The sequence below is a fragment of the Pongo abelii genome, chromosome 10 (assembly GCF_028885655.2).
Source record: "Pongo abelii isolate AG06213 chromosome 10, NHGRI_mPonAbe1-v2.0_pri, whole genome shotgun sequence".
NCBI lineage: Eukaryota > Metazoa > Chordata > Mammalia > Primates > Hominidae > Pongo > Pongo abelii.
Window position 1 is genome coordinate 93,565,387 of NC_071995.2, and position 24,765 is coordinate 93,590,151.

General features: G+C 37.8%; 1 protein-coding gene across 6 annotated transcripts in view; it reads right to left on the reverse strand.

The window, feature by feature from the left end:
* Positions 1–252: 252 nt before the first annotated feature.
* NR2C1 (nuclear receptor subfamily 2 group C member 1) overlaps positions 253–24,765 on the reverse strand; it is a 53,696-nt gene continuing 29,183 nt past the window's right edge. The window contains 6 exon segments of one of the 6 annotated variants that reach the window (NM_001133804.2): positions 253–1,232; positions 2,255–2,385; positions 5,122–5,227; positions 8,347–8,484; positions 11,297–11,436; positions 20,468–20,589. In NM_001133804.2, coding sequence (NP_001127276.1) covers positions 1,198–1,232; positions 2,255–2,385; positions 5,122–5,227; positions 8,347–8,484; positions 11,297–11,436; positions 20,468–20,589 — 672 coding nt within the window. In that variant the 3' untranslated portion in view covers positions 253–1,197. 6 annotated transcript variants of the gene reach the window in all.

Genomic DNA, 24,765 nt, shown 5'->3' on the forward strand with positions numbered 1-24,765 from the left:
AGGAAAGAAAACAAAAGCTAATCTACAGTATTTAGCTGGGAGTCTTCAAATTGAATTGTAAATAATCCTAAAATATAGGACACAGAAATGTTTCCATGTTTTTCTCTTCCTGGAAGTACTTTAATTAAAATCACCCCACCTAAGAGTCACCTATTATATCAGTGGCGATTCTTATTAGAGCTTTCTTAATATAGCAGATCTATACTTGCTATAGATGAAACCACAATGGAACAAACGAAGGATAAGCAATCATTGAAAAGGAAAATGAATAATATATTTACAAATATATTGGTAAGACACAGAAATTTGTAATGCAAGTCACATTTTAATATAGTTTTAAAAAGTCTTCCAAATATAGTAGCAAATTTAATCAGAAAAAACACCTGAAACATCTTAACTATTAGTACATTATTTTAAAGGATGATTTCCCTGATTCCTTGGCTTACTAAATTGTATTTATAAAGGTATAAACTACTGATTTTTCCATTTGAGTATTATACTAAATGTAATTTCTTTAGCTGATAATTATAAATAAAATTGTTGACTAAGATCATGTTTTAAATAGGGAAAAAAGTTTCCCTTAGTAAACTGGTAAAGCAATAAAATCCACATCCTCACAAAAACTTCAGCTTTTCTTCTATTGCAAAGATCTTTACAAAAAATGTACTCTGAGTGCATTATCCGTGTTTGCTTTAAAAATCAACAAACATACCAAAATAATTCATCAAGAAATCAAAGCAAAGAAACAGTTATCAGTATCAGGTTTGCTAAAAGAATAAATTACTGTGGAAGACATCCGAGGAGTCTAAAATGAATTTGTTGTAGCAGTAACAAGGCTTCAGGCTGATTCTTATACTGTTGTTAAAGCAGCCCTCCCATGCTTTACAGTGAAAAAAATCAGTGAATATTTCTTTATTTTAAAAAATTATTAATAGCTTCAAAATAATGTTTAAATTTGCCTTGAAAACATGTACTGGCTATGATAAATCCATTATTTGACAAATTGGGTGAGTTTTTTAAGTGATCTAAAAGAAATTGGCTAAAACCCATACATGACAGGTTTGGGAAGCTCTAACTCAGGTCAGAAAAGTGGGAGAGAGATCAGATCCTTTTTATGGAATGAAAGAGCAACAATTTAAATATCTTTTTTGAAATAGTGAAACATTTTGGGCTCAATTAGTCTTTATTACTTTCTTTTTACAGAGATGAGGTCTTGCTATATTGCCCAGGCTGGTCTCGAACTCCTGAGCTCAAGCAATCTGCCTGCCTCGACCTCCCAAAGTGCTGGGATTTTAGGCATGAGCCACCACACCTGGCTAGTCTCTATTACTTTCAAAGACAGCAGTAGGCCAGGCATGGTGGCACGTGCCTGTAATCCCAGTACTTTGGGAGGCTGAGGCAGGATCACTTGAGCCCAGGAGTTTGAGACCAGCCTGGGCAACACAGTGAAACCTACCACTATAAATGAAAACGAAAACAAAAAACACGAGCAGTAAGCTAAAAATATTAAAATATCAACACTAGCTTATTCTCAAAAACAATTTTCTGCTATATAAAGTGCTTGTAACTGATAATATACATTAAAAATGTCAACTCTTAAGATCATGAATGGCCTGTCTCACTGCCAGCAATGAGAGTGGTATATGCTAAGGGACACCATGATATTTACAGAAGACAAAAAATATATATTCAATTATTTCCTATAGTTGTAATACTGTCATTATACCAGTAAGCATAAAATAATCTTATTTTGATATGGTAATTAAACAAAAATTATTATGGCAGAGTAAAATGCAAGGAACTAACTCCTCCTTAGGGATGACCATTAAGTATTTTTACTAGTTCATAATGAAGTTAAATATGACTAGAACACAATTCAGAAAAAAGAGACTAATTTATTTGTTTTATAAAATAGAATGAGCGCTTAGTTTAGATAATCAAGAGGTGACAGCTTCAGGTATCATCTTCACCAAGAATAAATTTGTAGTGTTTCATATTCATTTAAAGGAATCAGGAAGAAAAATTCATTTAATTTCTGCTGCCTGCCCAGTCACTTCAAAAATTCTTAAAGAAGCTAAAATAAAAATACCTTAGATTCTGGTTACTTTTTAAAGTAAAAATTTCCAGATGCCCCAAAAGCAATGAGTTCAATTTGGTGTCTTGTGTTCTGGGAAAGAACAGTTAAGTTGACAGCACTGCAGTCGCAGCTTTCAAATGCCGTGACCAATTATTTGAGAGTTATAATCTGCAGGCTCCATTTTCAAAATATGTGGGATAACACTGTCAATTCGTATGTTGCCAATGAGACCTTTGAAAAACAATTCTTCAGTGATGGTAGCATTCATCAGTCTTAAAGCTGGCAATCTGAGTAGTAGTCTGGATAACCTAAAAAAAGAAAGAAAAAAGGGAGAGGAACAAGGTTGTAAACCAGAAAGAAATTTAGTAGAAAAATATGAGTAATTTCTGCATGTGGCCTAATTTAATAAAGATAGCATTTTCAAAAGTTAAAATCAAAACTTTAGTATTCTCAAGCCTTAGAACATATGGCAATTACCTGGGTATGAATGCAGTCTGACAGACTCCACAGGGGAAAGCCCTGCTCTTAGTGCTACACTGTACTGCCTCCACTTGGCTGTAAGGACCATGGAACTGATAAACCATGCATCAAGTTACACAATTTTTTTTTTGAGAGAGGGCTTCGCTCTGCTGCCCAAACTGGAGCGCAGTGGTGTAAGCTCACTGCAGCCTCAATTCCTTGGACTCAAGTGATCCTTCCCGCCTCAGCCTCCCAAGTAGCTGTGGCTACAGGAGTGTGCCACTATACCTGGCTGTTTTTTTTTTTTTTTTTTTTTTTTGTAGAGACAGGGTCTCACTATGTTGCCTAGGCTGGTCTCACACTCTTGGGCTCAAGCAATCCTCCTGCCTTGGCTTCCCAAAGTACTGATATTACAAGCGTGAGCCATTGTGCCGGGCCAAGTTATACATTTAAGAATGGCGGCTGGGTGCCAGTGGCTCACCTCTAGGAGGCTGAGGTGGGCAGATCACTTGAGGTCAGGAGTTCGAGACCAGCCTGGCCAACATGGTGAAACCTCATCTCTACTAAAAAAATAATGATAATAAAATAAAATAAAATCAGCTGGGCATGACCAGCCTGGCCAACATGGTGAAACCTTGTCTCTACTAAAAATACAAAAAATAATTAGCCAGGCATGGTGGCACGTGCCTATAACCCCAACCACTTGGGAGGCTGAGGCAAGAGAATCATGAGAATTGATTTAACCTAGGAGGTGGAGGTTGCAGTGAGCCGAGATCATGCCACTGCACTTCAGCCTGGGTGACAGACCAATATTCTGTCTCAAAAAAAAAAAAAAGAAAAGAAAAAGAATGGTTTAGCACCTCATTTCAGGTTTTAAAAATCGCAATGTTTTGTGTTATCAGGACATAAGACATTTTCTTGGTTTTGCTCTGCAAAAAACTACTGGAAGTAGGCAATAGTTGCTATTACTGGGAAAAGCACAGAATGTGGAATCAAGACCGCTGGGTTCAAATCTTGATTGAACTGCCCACTACTTATATAAATGTGTGCTTGCCACTTACTGTCTCTCACAGTGCTGTTGTGAGGATGAATGAAATGATCCCTGCCAATTTCTGTGCCAGGTAGTGAGGTTTCTTAGGGTAAGACCCTACCTTGTGTCAAAGTGCCTTGTAAGTTGAAAACTACTATCCAAGGATAATGTATTATTTTTAAGTAACCAACAAAGTAAAAAACTGAGAAAGTTGCAGTCACAAAGGAAAAAAATTTAAATACTGTATTTATCTGTATAATGAGGCATAGAGTAACTTTTAAAACTTAAAGATGCTGAAAAACAACCATAACAAAACCACCTTTCCAAAAAGACTGTGGTGGGTTTATCCTTCTGTGCTAAGGCCTTGCACTCTAACACCTCAGACCAAATTAAACCAGCAGCCCCCAGGATTATCTTCCTGGAGCTATGTGCTCTACTCCTCAAATTACTCAGCATCCACATCAAACTACTCAGCTTTTACAGAACTGGTAGAAAGCAGAATAGGAAAACGAGTTAGATAAAGTTAAGGCTGATATTTGAGATGAGACTGGCTTATAAATCTACATTATTTAATATATGTAAAAAAGTTATTTTACTAGTTTGAAGTATGCTAAACTAATAAAATGTTTTATTTATTATAAGCAAACACACTTATATAGCCCTTACTATATGATAGGCACAGTCCTAAGCACTGTACATATATTAACTGATTTAATTCTTAAAATAATTGTAAAAAGTGGGTATTATTATTATCTCCATTTATAGGTGAGGAAACATGCCCAAGGTTATGAAGCTAGCAAGTGCAGGAGTCAGAATTCAAATCCAGGTACTCTGGCTCTATAACCAGGTGATTAACCCCTCGGCTATAATGTCCCTCTTTAAAGAAAGTGGCTCTTATAAAAAAAGAATTTTTCTCAAAGAATATTGGCGAGAAATAGCTTGGAGGGAATTTCATAAACCATGTTTCAAAATTAATTATAAAACAATCTAATGGTATTTTATTTTTTAATTATTATTTTTTAGACAGGGTCTCGCTCTGTCAACCAGACTGGAGTGTAACAGTATGATCACACCTCATTGCAGTCTCACCTCAGATTCCTGAGTAGCTGAGACTTCAGGCATGCGCCACCACGCCGGGCTAATTTTTGTATTTTTTTGTAGAAACAGGGTTTCACCATGTTGTCCGGGCTGGTCTCTTGATTATTTTTTATCCTCCTTTTACTAACAAAATTCATTATTTTATCCAAAGAAAAAGAGTTTGGATTTTAGAGTCAGACTACCTGGGTTCACGGTCAGGTGCTATCATTTACTGTGTGACCTTGAGCAAAGTTAACCTCTCTGTGCTGAAGTCTCCTCTTATATAAAATGTAAGAACTGGATGAAATATTTTATGTAACGTACTTGCAACAATGCAATACTGCTTTTTATAGCATTAGTATTTCAAAGTTAAGGTTGCCTAAAACATTTAATTATTCTGAGAGTAGAAATAATGAGATAACAGATCCACAAAAGGTTTTTCAATTATTTTAATTATATAGAATTTAACTCTAGATACCTGTAGGTGTCATCTGGATATGTTTTGGTTATATAATCTTGGAATTCCACATAAGCCTTTTCCTGAAATTTCTCTATCTGTTCCATGTTTTCTAGGCCTGGATGATCTGAAACATTAAAGAAAACATTGGTACCCTAGCTCTGAACGTTCATTTAAGACAGAGTGGATATGAAGAGACAGAAAGAATAGTCAAAACAGAAGCTGCATCATAAAATGTGTGGCTCAGGCTGGGCGTGGTGGCTCACGCCTGTAATCCTAGCACTTTGGGAGGCTGAGGAGGATGAATCATCTGAGGTCAGGAGTTCAAGACCAGCCTGACCAACATGGAGAAACCCCGTCTCTACTAACAATACAAAATTAGCCAGGCGTGGTGGCGCATGCCTGTAATCCCAGCTACTCAGGAGGCTGAGGCAGGAGAATCACTTAAACCTGGGAGGCGGAGGTTGCGGTGAGCCGAGACAGCGCCATTGCACTCCAGCCTGGGCAACAAGCGTGAAACTCTGTCTTAAAAAAAAAAAAAAAAAAGTGTGGCTCATTCATTCCACAAATATTGATTGAGCCCACCTACTATATACCAAGCACTATATTTTACATATTTAAAATTATTTTTTATCTCGTATACATATGCTAACAACTAATAGAAAATAAGTGGGTGTTACCAAAATAAACAGCTTTCTCTCCATTCCAAAAGTAGTAGGAAGGCATTTGATAACTTTGCCTTTAACAGGAGCAAAAGGTAAATGACTCAGCTTAAAAAGACATTTTAAGGCTAGGTGTGGTGGCTCACGCCTGTAGTCCCAGCACTTTGGGAGGCCGAGGTGGGCGGATCACAAGGTCAGGGGTTCAAGACCAGCCTGGCCAACATGGTGAAACCCCATCTCTACTAAAAATACAAAAAATTAGCTGGGTGTGGTGGCAGGCACCTGTAATCCCAGCTACTTGGGAGGCTGAGGCAGGAGAATCGCTTGAAACCAGGAGGTAGAGGTTGTGGTGAGCTGAGATTGTGCCACTGCACTCCAGCCTGGGCAACAGAGCGAGACTCCGTCTCAAAAAAAAAAAAAAAGGCATTTTAAATCTGTGAAATATTTGCAGATTATATTCTATGTCATATTTTTATAAGTCAAAAATTCTATTATTTTTAGGTAAAAAGGTATATAAGAAATTATGAAACCATAAATATCATCTCTATCAGAAAAATAACAGAAATATGAAAAAATCTATATAAGCATTTCAATGGTCACTATAACATTACACAAAAACAGAAATATTAAAAGAACTTCATAAAAATTATGCATAGCTTAAGAAATGTTGAATATGGAAAGCTCTGTTCTCATGGATGAAAATTTTAAAAAGTAATAAATGGAAAATCCTAAAAATACTTAGTAAAATAAAATTACATTAGAATTTAAACTTCAAATCTATGATCTTCCAATTTTCACCTAGGGAAAATGAAGGTGACAAATTGTGCTAAGAATAAAGACATACGTTACTAACTCATAAGAAACATTAGAAGAAATAGTACAAGCTTTCATGTTCTTACTGGTATTACTGACAGAAAGAAACAGGTTTCCTCAGATAATTTTATTATGATGCACAAGAACAGAAACATATCAGAATGAAAAATACAGAACCTAAGATAACAGTCAATTTCTCTTATTCAGAAATTGATCACTGAGAGCTTACCGTCATTTTACCATCTGTGAAAACTGTAAACTGGCAGGAAAACAAGAAACCAGTTTTTTTAATTTGTTGGTAACTCATATAAGATGTTTGGAAATCTAGCCCATCAACATAGCAATAATCATCTCATTCTGCCATTTAGTAATGCCTAAAAAAATACACCTAAGAATTCAAATGTTGATGTGACAACAGAAATAAAAGTCTATAATATTTTTTACATTTTCATTTATTTTTGAGACAGGGTCTCCCTCTGTCACCCAGGCTAGAATGCAGCGGCGTGATTAGAGCTCACTGCAGCCTCAAACTCTCAGGCTGAAGTGATTCTCCCACCTAAGCCTCCCAAGTAGCTGAAACTACAGGTGCGCACCAGCACATCCAGCTAATTTTTTTTATTTTGATTTTTGTAGAGAAGAGGTCTCCTTATGTTGCCCAGGCTGGTCTCAAACTCCTGACCAATCCTCCCATCTCGGCCTCCCAAAATGTGAGGATTACAGGCATGAGCTACTGCGCCCTGCCAAGGTCTATCATATTATTTCACTGACTTCTCAACCTCCCTTTTCATACCCATATAAATGTCTAACATCTTTAAAATTCACCAATTTAAAAAGTATACAATTCGGGCCAGGCGGGTGGTTCACTCCTGTAATCCCAGCACTTTGGGAGGCCGAGGTGGGTAGATCACTTTAGGTCAGGAGTTCAACACCAGCCTAGCCAACATAGTGAAACTCGTCTCTACTAAAAATACAAAAATGAGCTGGGTGTGGTGGTACATGCCTGTAATTCCAGCTACTGGGGAGGCTGAGGCAGAAGAATCGTTTGAACACAGGAGGCGGAGGTTGCAGTGAACTGAGATTGCACCACTACACTCCAGCCTGGGCGACAGAGCGAGACTCAGTCTAAAAAAAAAAAAGTATACAATTCAATAGTTTTTAGTATGAATATACTGATAGTTGTACAACTATCACCACAATCTAATTTTGGAACATTTTTGTCACTCCAAAAAAAACACTACCCATTAGCAGTCACTTCCCATTTCTTCCTTCTCCTTAGTCCCTGGCAACCACTTATCTATTTTGTCTATACCGGTTTGCCTATTTTGCATATTTTATATAAATGAAATCAAACAATATGACTGGCTTCTTTCATTTAGCAGAACTTTTAAAGGTTCATCTGTGTTGTAGTATGTGTTAGAATTTCCTTCCTTTTATGGCTGAATGATATTCCATCATATGTATGTATTAAATTTATTTGTTCATCTGTTGACCGACATTTGGGTTGTCTCCATTTTTTGACTATTATAAATAATGCTGCTATGACTATTTATATACACATTCTTGCATAGATATATATTTTTCATTTCTCTTGGGCTGACAAGAGTGAAGCTGCTGAGTCATATGATAACTCCATGTTTAACCTTTTGAAGAACTACTGAACTCTTCCAAGGCAACTGCACCATTTTACATCCCCACTTGCAACATATGAGGGCTTCTATTTCTCCACATCGTGAAACATTTTGTTTTGAATAAAAAGTAAATGTTTATATACCTGGACTGAAGAGTACTATTGCCTTCAGGTAGGCATATTCATATCCATCAATGCAGAGTTTAACCATGCTGTTACAAAACTCCTGTAGTTTGAAGATGTGCTCCATCAATAATTTTCTTCTTTCTGTTGACATTTTATCTTTAATTAAAAATAAACAAATGCTTCTAGTGTTTGTCTAAAATGAACAACTACTTTCATCCAATATATTTCCCTCTCAAGAATTTTGAAAAATTTTTTAATTCTTAAATTTTTTTTGAGGCAGGGTTTTACTCCTGTCGCTCAGGTGGCAGTGCAGTGGGGTGATCTTGGCTCACTGCAACCTCTGCCTCCTGGACTCAAGCAGTTCTCCTGCCTCAGCCTCCCGAGTAGCTGGGACTAGAGGCACATGCCACCGCGCCCAGCTAATTTTTGTATTTTTTGTAGGATGGGGTTTCACTATGTTGCCCAGGCTGGTCTTGAACTCCTGGGCTCAAGTGATTAGCCCACCTATGCCTCCCGAAGTGTTGGGATTACAGACGTGAGCCACTGTGCCTGGCCTTCCTCTCATGAATTTCAAGCTTTGAGTGACCAATGTAGAAATGTTTAAAATTAAGTATTTCTGCAATTATAGCTAAAACTAATCATCTTAAGATATTGTTCATTCAAGAACAACAAGCGGTTAGTATAATCTGTATTACTTAAGTAGAAAGGTTTATATTTATTTTTCTTGAGACAGGGTCTCGCTCTGTTGCCCAAGGCTGGAGTGCAGTGGTGCAATCTCAACTCACTGCAACTCTGCCTCCTGGTTTCAAGCAATCCTGCCACCTCAGCCTCCCCGAGTAGTTGGGACTACAGGTGAGCACCACCATGAATGGCTAAATTTTGTATTTTAGTAGAGACGGGGTTTCACCATGTTGGCCAGGCTGGTCTTGAACCCCTGACCTCAAGTGATCTGCCTGCCTCAGCCTCCCAAAGTGTGAACCACTGTGCCCAGCCAGGTTTATATTTCATCTTAATTCTTTTGATGTTGTAAAAGTACTTTTAAAAAATGAATTATTTTCTCATGGTAATTGCTTTTGGGGAAAAAACTTTATATAAAAAATGGATTTGGATGTTTATGGCAATTGGCTTGTTAAAAACAAACAAACAAACAAAGAAAACTCTAAACATAATGGTTCCTTTTTTTTTTTTTTGAGATGGAGTCTCGCTCTGTCGCCCAGGCTGGAGTGCAGTGGCACGATCTCGGCTCACTGCAACCTCTGCCTCCCGGGTTCAAGCAATTCTCTGCCTCAGCCTCCTGAGTAGCTGGGATTACAGGCGCCTGCCACCACGCCTGGCTAATTTTTTTGTATTTTTAGTAGAGACGGAGTTTCACCATGTTTGCCAGGCTGGTCTTGAACTCCTGACCTCGTGATCCACCCGCCTAGGCATCTCAAAGTGCTGGGATTACAGGCGTGAGCTACCGCGCCCAACGCCCCCCTCCCCACCCTTTTTTTTTTTTTTTTTTTTAAAGAAATGGTTCTCACTCTGTTATCCAGGCTAGGGTGTAGTGGTGCCGTCATAGCTCACTGCAACCTCAAATTCCTGGGCTCAAGTAATCCTCTGCCTCAGATTCCTAAGTAGCTGGGACTATGAATATAGGCATGCGCCACTATGGCCAGCTAATTTTTAAAAAATGTCTGTAGAGGTGGGGTACCACAATGTTGTCCAGGCTAGTCTTGAACTCCTAGGCTCAAGCAGTCTCACCTCAGCCTCCCAAAGTGCTGGAATTACAGGTGTGAACCACCCCACCTGGCTGAAATGTTTGCTTTCAAGATATACCTTTGAGAAGATAGGATGTAAAGATAACCACCTGAAACACTAGACAACTAAAAGTATGTAAGACTCAAATTTTGGTAATAGGATTTTATTTAAGCTTATATTGGTTGGGAAAAAATGAGCAAAACCATCTACATGTTTCACTACCAAGACTACTATTAATAAAAACAAATATTTAGTAAAAACACTGTTAAGAAGAAAAAACTGAAGCAGAATAAAATTTTACAATAAAGATTTTAATTTATTGTAGAGGGACTGTTTAAAACCCATCCATTAGTAATTAGTCAACCATAGCTTTCCTGAAGGTAGGCTTTATAACCATTACAGGCATATAAGATATGAACCAGGGGTAGCAGTCCATAAGTAAGATGGGAATGTGATGCTGCCTTCTAGTAGATCTATTTTTGATGACATTTTAAGGTGATTACCCCTCTGCTGTTAAATATAAGGAGGAAGCAAATGATTTAAAAATTATATAAAACCATAAGAAATAGAATATGCTAAGGAACTAAAAGGTAGTCCCCAATTTATAAATTATTCCTGAGCTCGAAAGGCAATTTCCCCATTTGTTGATGGGGCACTGTTTTGGGTAGTCATAAGCCATTCTATAGTTAAGCATTTATAAATCAGCGATTGCTCGTCTTGTGAAATGAATGAGGGCTGCAATTACCTTGGCATCTAGGAAAGGAAAAACAGATTAAAAAGGATTGTTCCTGACTCTTCAGAACTATTTAGGTGACAGAATACACCCTGATGAATTGATACAAAATCAACCTATCTTAGGATTCAAAGGGCTATAATAAAGAAAGGTCATTTAAAAATTGCTGAGTAGTATATGTTTTAAAATATTTGACCACCTCTACATAAGCTCACCCTGGATTCTTTGATAGTTGCACAGAAATTCACAAGGCCTGGTCAGAAATAGCCTGCCAGACTTAAGTATACTGTTTTCAATTTTGTTGCAATCTATTTAAAAAATATTTTTAGAGGATTAGTAAATTTATAAAATTGTAAAAATTATCTAAAGTAAGAAGAGCACTGGTACCTAAAACACTAATATAATAATTATTAGATATCTAACTTTAGTCATAACATTTAATAAAACTCATGCCTCCTCCTACATCCTGGAAAAGGTAAGGAAGGTGCTTTTTACCTTGTTGAAGACTATTGTGAAGACAATTCACAAATGTTGCTAATATAGTTGCTACATTCATCACTTGCCAGCACTGGGCAAGACCAAGAGTAAAAAGTTCATTCCAGTAAGCTTTCACCAGTGATATGCTGTTTTCTTGCCTATTAAAAACAGTAATAAAAGCACAAATCAGATATTATTAAAATAAGTTTTATAAACCTTACAGCTAGTCCAAATACTTAAAAACAGCATATTACTAAACTAAAATTACTCTAGAAAGATTTGAGCAAGTCTGTGTTTTGTATAGCTGATAACAAAACGAGAAATGAGGAATGCTTAGACATTTAAATAGTAGCTAGCTCATCAATCAGCCAGTTTATAAGAACAATTGCAAGTAATATTCAAACTAAAAAAGTTGGGGCTTTAACTTCACATTTAATACAAATGGAATAAAGATTGTTCTTAAAAGCAAAAGCATATACTAAAAAAAAACTTTTGCTTTGAATACAGGTAAATACCTTTTAAAAGAAAGGGCAATTCAAATTATTTTATTGTTTTGAGACAGAGTCTTGCTCTGTTGCCCAGGCTGGAGTGCAATGGCGTGATCTCTGCTCACTGCAACCTCCACCTCCTGGGTTAAAGCGATTCTCCTGCCTCAGCCTCCCTGGTAGCTGGGATTACAGGCATGCACCACCACATGCAGCTAATTTTTGTATTTTCAGTAGAGACAAGGTTTTGCCATGTTGACCAGGCTGGTCTTGAACTCCTGACTTCAGGTGATCTGCCTGCCTTGGCCTACCAAAGTGTTGGGATTACAGGCGTGAGCCACTGCTCCCAGCCTCTAGAATTATTTTATAGTAGGCAAGCAACCAATTTTAGGAGTAAAATGGTTCATTGTATAAATATGTTTCAGAGGAGATATTAGTATCCCTATAAATGAGATACCCAGGATTTTACTATGAATAAAAAGAGATTAGAAAGGTCAAAAGTTCTTTCCTGAATTTCTAAGTAAGTGATCTCAGCAGCATAAGGAGGCTGAGGCAGGAGAATGGTGTGAACCCAGGAGGCAGAGCTTGCAGTGAGCAGAGATCACACCACTGCACTCCAGCCTGGGTGACAGAGCGAGACTCCGTCTCAAAAAAAAAAAAAAAAAAAAGACCCCCATCTCTACAAAAAATGAAAACATTAGCCGAGCATAGTGGCATGTGCCTGCCGTCCCAGCTACTTAAACCTATTTATCCATTTGAAATTAGGCAAATAAACTTCCCAGGTCTCAGGTTGTCTAATGATACAAAATGCAGAGACACTATACATCCTTTATCTTGCTCAGAGTTATTAAGAGGTGAAATGTAAGAATTAGCTGGGGCTGGGTGCAGTAGCTCACGCCTGTAATCCCAGCACTTTGGGAGGCTGAGGCAGATGCATCACTTGAGCCCAGGAGTTGCAGACCAGCCTGGGCAACATGACGAAACCCTATCTCTGCAAAAAATCCAAAAATTAGCTGGGTGTGGAGGTGCACGCCTATAGTCTCAGCTACTCGCAGGCTGAGGTGGGAGGATCACCTAAGCCTGGGGAAGTCGAGGCTTCGGTGAGCTGTGATCACACCACTGCACTCCAGCTTGGGTGACAGAGTGAGACCCTGTCTCAAAAAAAAAAAAGAGAGAATTAGCTGGGTGCTGTGGCACATGCCTGTAGTCCCAGCTACTCAGGAGGGTTGAGGTGGGAGGATTGCTTGAGGCCAGGAGTTTGAAGGGGTGGCACACCATGATTGCATCTGTGAAGAGACACTGCACTCCAGCCTCTAATCTGGCACAGGAAGACCCTGTCTCAAAAAAAAAAAAAAGAAAAAAAAAAAATTGAAAGTATATGCCAGTTAGTGGAGAAATAGCAATTAAGAGATTAAGTCTGCCTTCATGAAAAAGAGGGGAAATAACAAATATATAATTTCAAATATTTTATATAAATATACATATATGATTATACATAATTTTAGGTAATAAAAATTCTACATTACTATAAAGTATGTATATTAGAAAATGGGAAGGTTCAGCTAAGGTGGTTAGAGAAGGCATTTCTGAGGTGGCGACATCTGAGTGGAGAAAGATGGCAGAGAATTAAAACAAACAAACAAAAACAAAAATCAGATCTAGGGGGAATAGTATCCCAGAGAGAACAAGGGCAAATGTGCTAAGGTGAGAACAAGCATACAATAGATATTCAATACAAATTTTTGAGTGAATTACTAAATGCTATCCTATTGTCTTGGAAGGTCCTTTCGTAGCCTTGTTTTCCTGGCTAATACCTACTGATCCCTTAAAATACAGCTCAGAGTTCACTTTCTAGAAGGAACATTATTCCTCTCTCAACAGTTAATCATTCCCCCTTCAGTGTCACGCACACATGTATCCTCACTGAAGGCAGAGACTCCCTTGTGCATTTCTGTATCCAGAGACCAATGCAGTACATGGTACACAGAAAGAATTCTGCAAATGATTTCTGATCTTAGGGAGTACAGAACAGGCAGAAGTGAGAACTTTGATGAAAAGAGCTGTGGACATAGGCCCTTTTACAATTAAACAATCTTTAAACCAAACCTACAGACTTTATTATAAATAAGATGATGAAACTATAAGATTTCTTTCCTTAAATCTCTGGAGAGATATAAGTTGGTAAGAACATCCTGATAGGAAATATGTCCAACCTAATGAATGGTACTTATATATTTTTCTTCTTAATAAAGCTTTAAAATTAGGATAATCAGTATGTTTAACAGAAATCATTCGTTAAGAACCACAGCCTTCTTTATGACATTATATTTTATTAAATAATTGAACATACTTGAAACAAACGCTAATACTGTCAACTCAGTCGCAGCAAGTTTTTTTTTTCTGAGAATTATTAATGTGAAATTTTAACTTCAGGCTGATCTCTTTTCCATTCAGTATCCAAGAAGGATCACTGGCCACAAGAAACTGCCTACCATTTGAAAGTAAAGTTTAAATGCAAAGAAAACCAGTATTTTATAATATTCATATAGAAAATGCTTAAAAATATCAATCTTAAACAAAATCAAAGGAGATAAAAATAAAGGATACTATTTTCATTAAAGATGGATAAAATCCAGAATTGGGGAAGAGGTGAGGAAATAAGTATTCATTCTCATACACTGCTGACGTGAGCATAAACTGGATCAACATCTTTTCAGAGAACAGTTTGGTAGTACCCATCGAAAGTTAAAATGTACACCTTCTTAGACCCGGCAATTTCACCTCTAAGAAACTATGTTATAGAAATACAGTCATGCATAGCACAACGTTTTAGTCAACAATGTACCACATATACAACAGTGGTCCCATAAGATTATAATATCATATTTTTATGGACACTTCTCTATGTTTAGATACACAAATATTTACTATTGTGTTACAACTGCCTATGGTATTCAGTACAGTAACATGCTATACAGGTTTGTCCTAGGTTTGTAGCCTAGGAGCACTAGGTTGTAGCATATAGCCTTGATGTGTAGTAGGTTTGTGTAAGTACACTCTATGATGTTCACAATGACAAAATTGCCTAATGATGCATTTCTGAGATTACATAGCCATCATTAAATGGGCAACACATTTACCAGTGGGCACATTAAATGGGCAACACTATACTAACATGACTATACTAAAAAAAGTGGGCGAAAATACATACACAATGCCACAAAATGCACATTGTAGCACTGGATATAATAACAAAGAAAACTGGCAACAATCCAAATGTCTACTAATAAGGAATGAATAAGTACATAAAATGGAATACTATAATAGAAGCTATGAGGACAAATGGGGTAAATTTACATGTACTAACATAGGAAGAAGTTTATGAGTGTAAAAAGCAAGGCAAAGAATAGGATATGTAAATATGTGTATGTATTTAATTGTCTAATAAGTATCTCACGGAAAATTTCTAGTAGGACACCAAACTGTTAACAGTGGGGTTAGTTACCTCTGGTGAGTGAGGTTTTACTTTATAATCCTATAGTTCAATATTACTTTAAACATTAAAAAAAATTAAAAGCTAACATGAAGGAAGTTAAACTCAGTTTCACTTTTAACCTCTGATTCTGAAGTTTTAAGGAGGAAATAGCTAACCAAAGTAGTTTACTAGTAAACACAGGAAAGGAAAAATAAATGGAAAAAAATCAGAGCTGGCTTGTGCTATGCATCTTTTAGTAAGAAAGTACCCTGGCATTGCTGGAGAAGCTCAGAAAAAAAGGAGTATAAGTGCAAAGGATAAGAATACCAAAATTATTACTAAAGAAAAAAGACAAAAGTGGCAGATGAGAAATAACCTACCAGATTACTGTGTTTCCAAAAGAAAAGTGAAAAGGACTGTAGAAACCAACTACAGAAAGATATCTATTTACATTTATCCAAACCCCAAACCAAAAACCCTGATGGTATAAGCTAGCTATGTTTTTAAAAGTTCAATTATGTTAGGAAAGAAAAACAGCAAGGCTACTCTAAAAAGATGGTCTTTAAGAGAATGAAGAAGAATGACCTTTTATTATCTACTTTGCAGCAGGCAATGGCTTAGATCCATTTACATTCATTATCTCACCTATGTGATGTAGTTCATAATCAAGTGTTTCTGCTCCTAATTTACAGACACTGAGCCTCATTTAGGTTACGTGGTCCAAAGACACAAAAGCCAGCAGATGTATAAAAACAGAATTAGAACGTTTATGCTCCTTTAAACCTCATTACACAATTTAGCAAGTAAAATGCTAAAATCAGTAAATTTCTCAGTAGAGACTCCTCCATTTAAGGTTAATATTTTGGGACGGTAAGGGCATGTTTGCTACCAGTTTTTCCTGTTAGGAAAATAACTGACTATTGTAGTTTATGTTTAAAACATCTTTCCTTTAAGAAGCAAAAAGAGCTGAGTAGAGACTGTAGTTAAGGTTATCACTAAGGCATCTAAAAAGCAACACAAATGTTGAGGTTAAAAAAAAAAAAAAAAAAAAAAAAAAGGCCAGATATGATGGCTCATGCCTGTAATCCCAGTACTTTGGGAGGCTCAGCTGGGAGAATCGCTTGAGGCAAGGAGTTCAAGATCAGCCTGGACAACATAGTGAGACCTCCATCTCTAGTTTTTAAAAGAGCATTAACTTGCAAAATAGTAAATATGTTAATTTCTTTTACAAATAGGTACAGGTATTTTTCTCTAACTACTACACTATATTGTGGGTTTACTTTTTTTTTTTTGAAGCAGAGTCTCACTCTGTCACCCAGGCTGGAGTACAGTGACATGATCTCAGCTCACTACAACCTCCGTCTCCTGGATTCAAGTGATTCTCCTGCCTCAGCCTCCCGCGTAGCTGGGATTACAGGGGGCTGCCACCACGCCTGGCTAATTTTTGAATTTTTAGTAGAGACAGGGTTTTGCCATGTTGGCGAGGCTGGTCTTGAACTCCTGGCCTCAAGTGATCTGCCTGCTTTGGCCTCCCAAAGTGCTGAGATTACAGGCATGAGCCACCACGCCTGGCCTATATTGTTAATATTCATTAAAATACGTATATAGGACTCACAATTAGAGGTTATATAATTGTTTATACTATTTATTTTCATAAAGGAATATAACTTTTGAGCCCCTCATATCTGGTAATACTGAAGGCACCAGTCCTCAGGGAAAAGTATCAGTGATATGTCAAAATGAACCCAAAAAGTTACAGGTTTCAAAACTACAAAGTTACAGGAAACATTGCATTATGTTTCAGTGGTAATTTAAAAGATTCAGCTGTCTGGCTTAGCATTTAATGGAAGGCTATTGATTACATTATTCAATAAATAAAGTCTCCTGTGGTAAATGGTGGTGGTTTGGAGCTTTTGGTTATATTTTAAGAATCTAGGTAGAGATGACTGCTGCCATACTTACTCCAGGCAAATCATGACAAGTACTCTCCACTACCCCGCAATGGAATCTACCACTATTCATATAGCCACTTAACCTAAATTTTGCAGGGAGAACTTAAAACCAACAATTGAAACTACAAATCTTAAAACAGAAAATCAATACCTTTGTAAAATACAGAAGCCTTGTAAAATATTAGTAGTATTAACTGTATAATGACAATCAACACCTTTGTAAAATACAGAAGCCTTGTAAAATACAAAGGTACTAACCATGCACTGTTTAGTAAAATTAAATATTTAAGTTACTGTTCCCTTCAATTAAAGTGATCAAAACAATCTTGATTTCAGAAAATGATTAATGTTGCTTATCTGTTTCTCTCTGTAAAATTAGGACTTTGTCACCAACTTTTATATTTTTAGATAAAAATGCAAACTTGGCCAGGCGCAGTGGCTCACGCCTGTAATCCCAGCACTTTGGGAGGCCCAGGCGGGCGGATCACGAGGTTAGGAGATCGAGATTGGCCCGGCTAACACGGTGAAACCCCGTCTCTACTAAAAATACAAAAATTAGCTGGGCGTGGTTGCAGGCGCCTGTAGTCGCAGCTACTCGGGAGGCTGAGGCAGGAGAATGGCCTGAACCCGGGAGGCCGAGCTTGCAGTGAGCAGTGATCACCACTGCACTCCAGCCTGGGGGACAGAGCGAGCCTCCATCTCAAAAACAAAAAAAACAACAAAAAAAGCAACCTAATGCGTCTCTACTTTTAGAATATTAGAATAGCTTTTATTTCCATATAATAGAATTTTTCCATCATTAGCACTTTGTCCTTATCCGTATGATTAAGTAAACACATAAATAAGATCTATGAATTATCCAGACAGGGATAAAAAATGAGAGTTTGCATCATGGCCTTGATTGCTAGATCAAATTCTAATTACAAAGAATCTTGCGGTTGTTACATTGAAACTGATTCTCAATACAGATCACAGGAAAATGTGGCTACCACTATAAAAATGACTTATTTTATAAACAGAAACCTCCTGAGGCCTTATTTTTGGTTTCTTCAACATCTGTGCTATTTCCATAGGATAATTATACTCAATTTAATAGAAGTACTTAAGATCAATGGTGGTGTAAATAATTCAAGGAGTTCAAACCACTCCCCAAAATTCCTCCCTTTTGTTGTTTTATTATAATAACTGATGGCCTATCATGAAAAATATCACCAGGTTACTTTTTAGACATATGAATGTGAGTTACAAGATGACTGAACTACACTTAATATTTTAAAATTAGTCAATTGCTGGCTAGGCACAGAGGCTCACGCCTATAACACCAGCACTTTGGGAGGCTGAAGTGAGCAAATCACTTGAGGCCAGGAGTTTGAGACCTGCCTGGCCAACATGGGGAAATCCCATCTCTACTAAAAATACAAAAATTAGCTGGGCTTGGTGGTGCACACCTGTAGTCCCAGCTACTCAGGAGGCTGAGGCATAAGAATTGCTTGAAACTGAGAGGTGGAGAGTGCAGTGAGCCGAGATCATGCTACTGCACTCCAGTATAAGTACTTATTTTAAAAATTTTGGTAGATAATAGACTAATTGTTCTCCAGATTACCCCACCCTCGGTAGTGTGTACTTGGTTTTCTGTATCCTCACTATATTTGATACTATTGATCATTTCAGTAATTACAAAGTAGAAAAAAGACTATCCCAACTAAATAAAAAAAAAAAATCAATTGCCAATATGCAAATTTACATTGTATTTTTTTCTACAAACAAACACACTGGACGTTGGGCGAGGTGGTGCACACCTGTATGGGAGGCATCCATATAGGAGGATTGCTTGAGCCCAGGAGTTCCAGATCAGTCTCAATGACAGAGGAAGAACTCATCTCTTAAAAAAAAACCCAGAAAACTAGAGAAATTCTGAAAATTGAATGTTAAAAAAGGACTAACAATCATTTTAAAGGTTAACCATTCTAAATCAGGCTTTTAGTCTATGTAACTATAATTGAGCACATGATTTAACGCATAGTATAATGCTGATTAATAAACCAAATTATAATGTTAAATATGCCTTTATTCAGTTCTCTGTATGCCTTTTGCAATCATGTTCGCATGTTTCTTTGTTATATTCAAAACAGTCTCAGAGGATAAGAGGTGGGCAATTATTATTCCCATTTGGCAAATGGAAGAACAGGTATACAGGATGTGAAACTGAATTGCTTACAAAATCATACTGGTGAATTAGGGTCCTAGGAGTTGAATAAAAACTTTCTAACTTTGAATAAAAACTTTCTAACTACGGGCTTAACTTTTTCCATTGTTTTGCCTTTAGACACACCAGTTATTTTAAAACAATTTAAATACATTTGGCAAACTTTAGGTAAAGCTTGAGTTTCTTACAGTAGGCCATTTTCTATCTCATCTGATTTCTTCAGAACAGAATATAGATATACTCTTTTTTAAGAGACAGGGTCTAGCTCCGTTCCAGGCTGGAGTGCAGTAAGCAATGTGATCATGGCTTACTTCAGCCTCGAACTTCTGGGCTAAAGTGATTGGCCCCCCTTAGCCTCTAGAGTAGCTGGAACTACTAGTGTGCATCACCATGCCCACCTAATTAAAACTTTTTTTTTTTTTTTTTGGAGAGACAGGGACTCACTCTGTTGCCCAGGCTGGTCTTAAACTCCTGGCCTCAAGCCATCCTCCTGCCCTGACCTCCCAAAATGCTGGGATTACAGGCGTTAGTTACCATGCCCAACCTCAGATGTACTCTTGAGTGGTAAGACTAACCCTCTAAGTCATTGTAGTGGTACTATGGGGGTTCACATTTTCTTTTTTTTTTTTTGAACCACATGATTGGAAAACAATTATCTCTACTTTTAACATAACCACCGTAGGCAAAATTCAGCTCTTTAGTAACATGCCTGGGAAGAACACTGAAATAGTAGTGATGAGAGAGAAACAAGAACCTAGGGAAGTCTTACAGTCTATCTTTGAGCCAATGAAAGATGAGGCCTGTGACAAATGCTAGCCATAGTCTATCAATTCTACTGATCATATTCCATCCAAATGCTTAACTTAGTCAAACTACAAAATATGGATTCTCTTCCACATAAATACAGAGAAAATACTAGTTAGCTGCCATGATTTGTCATATGAATGACACAACTTAAAGCTGTTATACTGTTTTTTCCTTTAATGCAAATCTTCCCAAAATAAAAAGTTTTGTTTAATGTACATTTGTGCTACAAAATCACATTTATATTCAAGATTTCAAAACACTCACCCTAGAGCCTGGAAAGAAGGAATCGAAAGTGCCCAGTGCATTGATAAGAACAGCAGTCTGGAGGCAGACTCCCCAATGTAGTGCACATTCAGGTACTCAGGCATAGGAGAAGGCATGGTGAGCTAGTATGAACAGGGATTTAGGTAAATTATCTTATGACTGAAAAGTTCTAAATTATCATTTCTTTGAAAAAGTTTAATGTAAACATAACACATCAAATGAGAGCTAATATATTCACAAAAAAAGCTAATCTTGAAATAATCCAAGTTACTAGAATTTACACCTAACAGGGCTTAGAATAAATAAGTAGCCCATAGTTTCTAACAAGTTAATATTCAGATAAGCAGAACCTCAACAAATATCAAGGATGATATTACCTGGTTATGTTACTTCCTGTCTTGGTCTAACAGTATGTTTCTTTTCCTTCCTTCTCTCCATTAATGATAGCATACAACAAATTCAGTTTAAGGAGAAATCCTGTCCGCTAAATGTTTCTTTCATTTAGGCTAAGGGGTTAACAAATTCAAATGCTTACAAAGCCAGGAGAGTAAGGAGTGCAACAGCCTTGCTGGTACCAACTGGGAAGAGCATATTTATTCCCAGATAAAGGGCAGAGCTGTGAATTGAATTCAGTGCAGTGAAAACATATGGAATTGTGGGCTTAGCACTGCCAGCTCTTTCAGTTCTTCAAAGAGCACATTCTGTGTGAAACCTCCCTATTTAAAAAAACTGGCAGGCCGGGCGTGGTGGCTCGTGCCTGTAATCCCAGCACTCTGGGAGGCAGAGACAGGTGGATCACGATGTCGAGAGATCGAGACCATCCTGGCCAACATGGTTAAACTTCATCTTTACTAAAATACCAAAAAAAATTGAGCTGTGTGTGGTGAGTAGTCCCAGCTACTTGGGAGGCTGAGGCAGGGGGAATTGCTTGAACCCGGGAAGTGGAGGTTGCAGTGAGCCGAGATCGAGCCACTGCACTCCAGCCTGGGCAACAGCGTGAGACTGCATCTCAGAACAAAACAAAACAAAACAAAAAAACCCAAACTGGCACTAAATGAAAAAAAAATGTTTTAAAAATTACAGGTATGCCTGTGGACATACTACTAGTAAGTGGTCAGTTTATATTGCTGATCCAGTTCTTTAAAATGTCTGACCACTGTTGAAACTTTTTTCTACTTTGTAATTACTGAAATGACCCATAGTATCAAGTATAGTGAGGATACAGAAAACCAAGTACACACTACCAAGGGTGGGGTAATCTGAAGAACAATTAGTCTACTATCTACTAAAATTTTTAAAGTAAGTACATGCAATAATACCACTTCTAAATCTCTGTTCCAGCAAAATACTTGCATACATGCACAAAAAAGCATGTGTAAGGATGTCCACTGCAGCTCTACATCTAACAATGAAATTAAATGCTGGCAACAACCCAAATTTCTATCACTAGAGAAAAGAATAATCCATGCTATAGAATATATGTGGGCATTAAAATTGGAAAGATAAACTGAGATGTAATGGTATACAAAAAATCTCACAGACATCCAAGTGGAAAAAGCTGTAAAACAGTGTGTATTAAATAGATGACCCAATTTAGGTTAAAGAGTACATATATATGTATACCCAAAAAGTACAGAAGGAAACATGCCACACAGTTAACAGTGGCTACCTCTGGGTGGGGTAGGTAGATGTGCCCCTATGTATTTTTCTGGGGAACAACTATTATAGCTTTCATCAGATTCTCAAAGGTATTTTTTTTTTTTTTTTCTTTTGAGATGGAGTCTCACTCTGTCACCCAGGCTGGAGTGCAGTGGCGTGACCTCAGCTCTCTGCCCAGGTTCAAATGAATGTCCTTCCTCAGCCTCCCCAGTAGCTGGGACTACAGGCGTGCACCACCAGGCCCAGCTAATTTTTTTGTATTTTTAGTAGAGACGGGGTTGTACCACATTGGCCAGGCTCGTCTCAAACTCCTGACCTCAGGTGATCTGCCTGCCTCGGCCTCCTAAAGTGCTGGGATTACAGGCGTTGAGCCACCGCACCTGGCCCGTCAAAGGTATCTGCTATCTAAAATACTGCACCTGGCCCCTCAAAGGTATCTTCTATCTGAAAGGCTTGAGGTTTGAAACAAAGGAAAGTTACACAAAAATGTAAAAAAAACCCCTGCCTTTGTTCATTATTAGCCAAGAATGGTTTACCTATTTATAAATGGTACCAAGTAATGAAACAAAAGGGCAATTAATAGTTGAAATTCTGTAAGTGAGAAGAAAATTTTTTACATATTTAAGAATGTTTGAGAAAGGTTTACTACAGCAGTAAGTTAAAATACAATTATTTAAGACAATTCTTGGCTGGGCGCAATGGCTCGAGCCTGTAATTCCAGCACTTTGGGAGGCCAAGGTGAGAGGATTGCTTGAAGCCAGTAGTTCAAGACCAGCCTGGGCAACATAACGAGACCCATTTCTACAAAAAACAAACAAACAAAAAAAAAACCCCACACACACAACAAAAAATTAAAAATTTAGCCAGGAGTGACGGCTCACACCTGTATCCCAGCAACTTGGGAGGCTGAGGTGGAAGAGCTGCTTGAACCTAGGAATTTTGAGACCAACCTGGGAAACACAGTGAGACCTCATCTCTAAAAATAAAAAAATTAGCTGGACATGGTGGTGTGCACCTATAATCCCAGTTACTTAGCAGACTGAGGTAGAAGGATCCCTTTAGCCCAGGAGGTAGAGGTTGCAGTGAGCCAGGATTGTGCCACTGAACTCCAGCCTGGGTGACAGAGCAAGACCACATCTTAAAAAACAAAATATATCATATCTTTTCAGAATTACCCAAGGTGAGTAAAAAGAAAGTCTGAAAAACTAAGGGAATTACCAAAAATTACTAGTTTTGGGGGAAGGGGCAAGTAAGATGCAAAACAACAACAAAAAAGTCCTTTGTAGGGCTGGGCATGGTGGCTCAGGCCTGTAATCCCAGCACTCTGGAAGCCCAGGGCAGGCAGATCACTTGAGGTCAGGAGTTCAAGACCAGCCTGCCAACGAGGTAAAACCAGGTTTCTACTAAAAATACAAAAAATTAGCCGGGCATGGCGGTGTGTGCCTGTAATCCCAGCTACTCGGGAGGCTGAGGTGCCAAGAATAGCTGGAACCCAGGGGGTGGAGGCTGCAGTGAGCCAAGATTGTGCCACTGTACTCCAGCCTGGGAGACAGAGCAAGACTCTGTCTCAAAAAAAAACAAACAAACAAACAAAAAAAAAACCCTTTGCAAAATAGTTTAAAATTGCATTTAAATAAAATATTAATACTTGTAGTGTGTAAACACTGGATATAATGGTTTTGCTTTACGCAACAGTGGTGGTAACTCTGAAAAACTTTCTGCTGCTTTAATCATAAAATGGAAATAGTTTACAACACACACTAAAGGGACTCATTATTTAAAATAATACTACACCATGATGAGTTAACTTACAAAGAGAGAAAATGTTTCATAATCTGTTCTACATGCTCAATAAAACTCTAGTATTCTGAATCAGAAAGCTAATGCTGGCTGAAGAAACAATAGTCCGTTTCACAAGTCTTTGAGACTGAAAAGACAAAGATTTATTCCTATATAGTGAGCTTCCCCAAAATGCCTGTAGATCTTTAGGATTATAAATTGAATTATACACATTTTTCAAATTAGAAAAGTTCAATATATTGAGCTGAATTTTTAAAGAGCATTGACAAGAACTAAACCTGACCAATCTGTTTTAGAAGTTATTAGTTGCTTCTACAATTATCTTTCTAGCAGTTTCTGTATTGAAATCTTATAACAGCCTGCATGATATAGCTTTTTTTGAGATGGAGTCTTGCTCTGCTGCCCAGGCTGCAGTGCAGTGGTGCCATCTTGGCATCACTGCAACCCCCGCCTCCCAGGTTCAAGCAATTCTCCTGCCTGAGCCTCCTGAGTAGCTGGGATTACAGGCACCCGCCACCACACCTGGCTAATTTTTTTTTTTTTTTTTTGTATTTTTAGTAGAGACGGGGTTTCAACATGTTGGTCAGGCTGGTCTTGAACTGCTGACCTCGTGATCCACCCACCTCAGCCTCCCAAAGTGCTGAGATTACAGGCGCAAGCCACCCCACCCAGCCAATATAGCTTTTAAAAAATCACTGGATGGCCGGGTGTGATGGCTTACGCTTATAATCCCAGCACTTTGGGAGGCAGAGGTGGGCGGATCATTGGAGCTCATGAGTTAGCATGGGCAACATGATGAAACCTCGTCTGTATTAAAAAAATACAAAAATCAGCTGGGA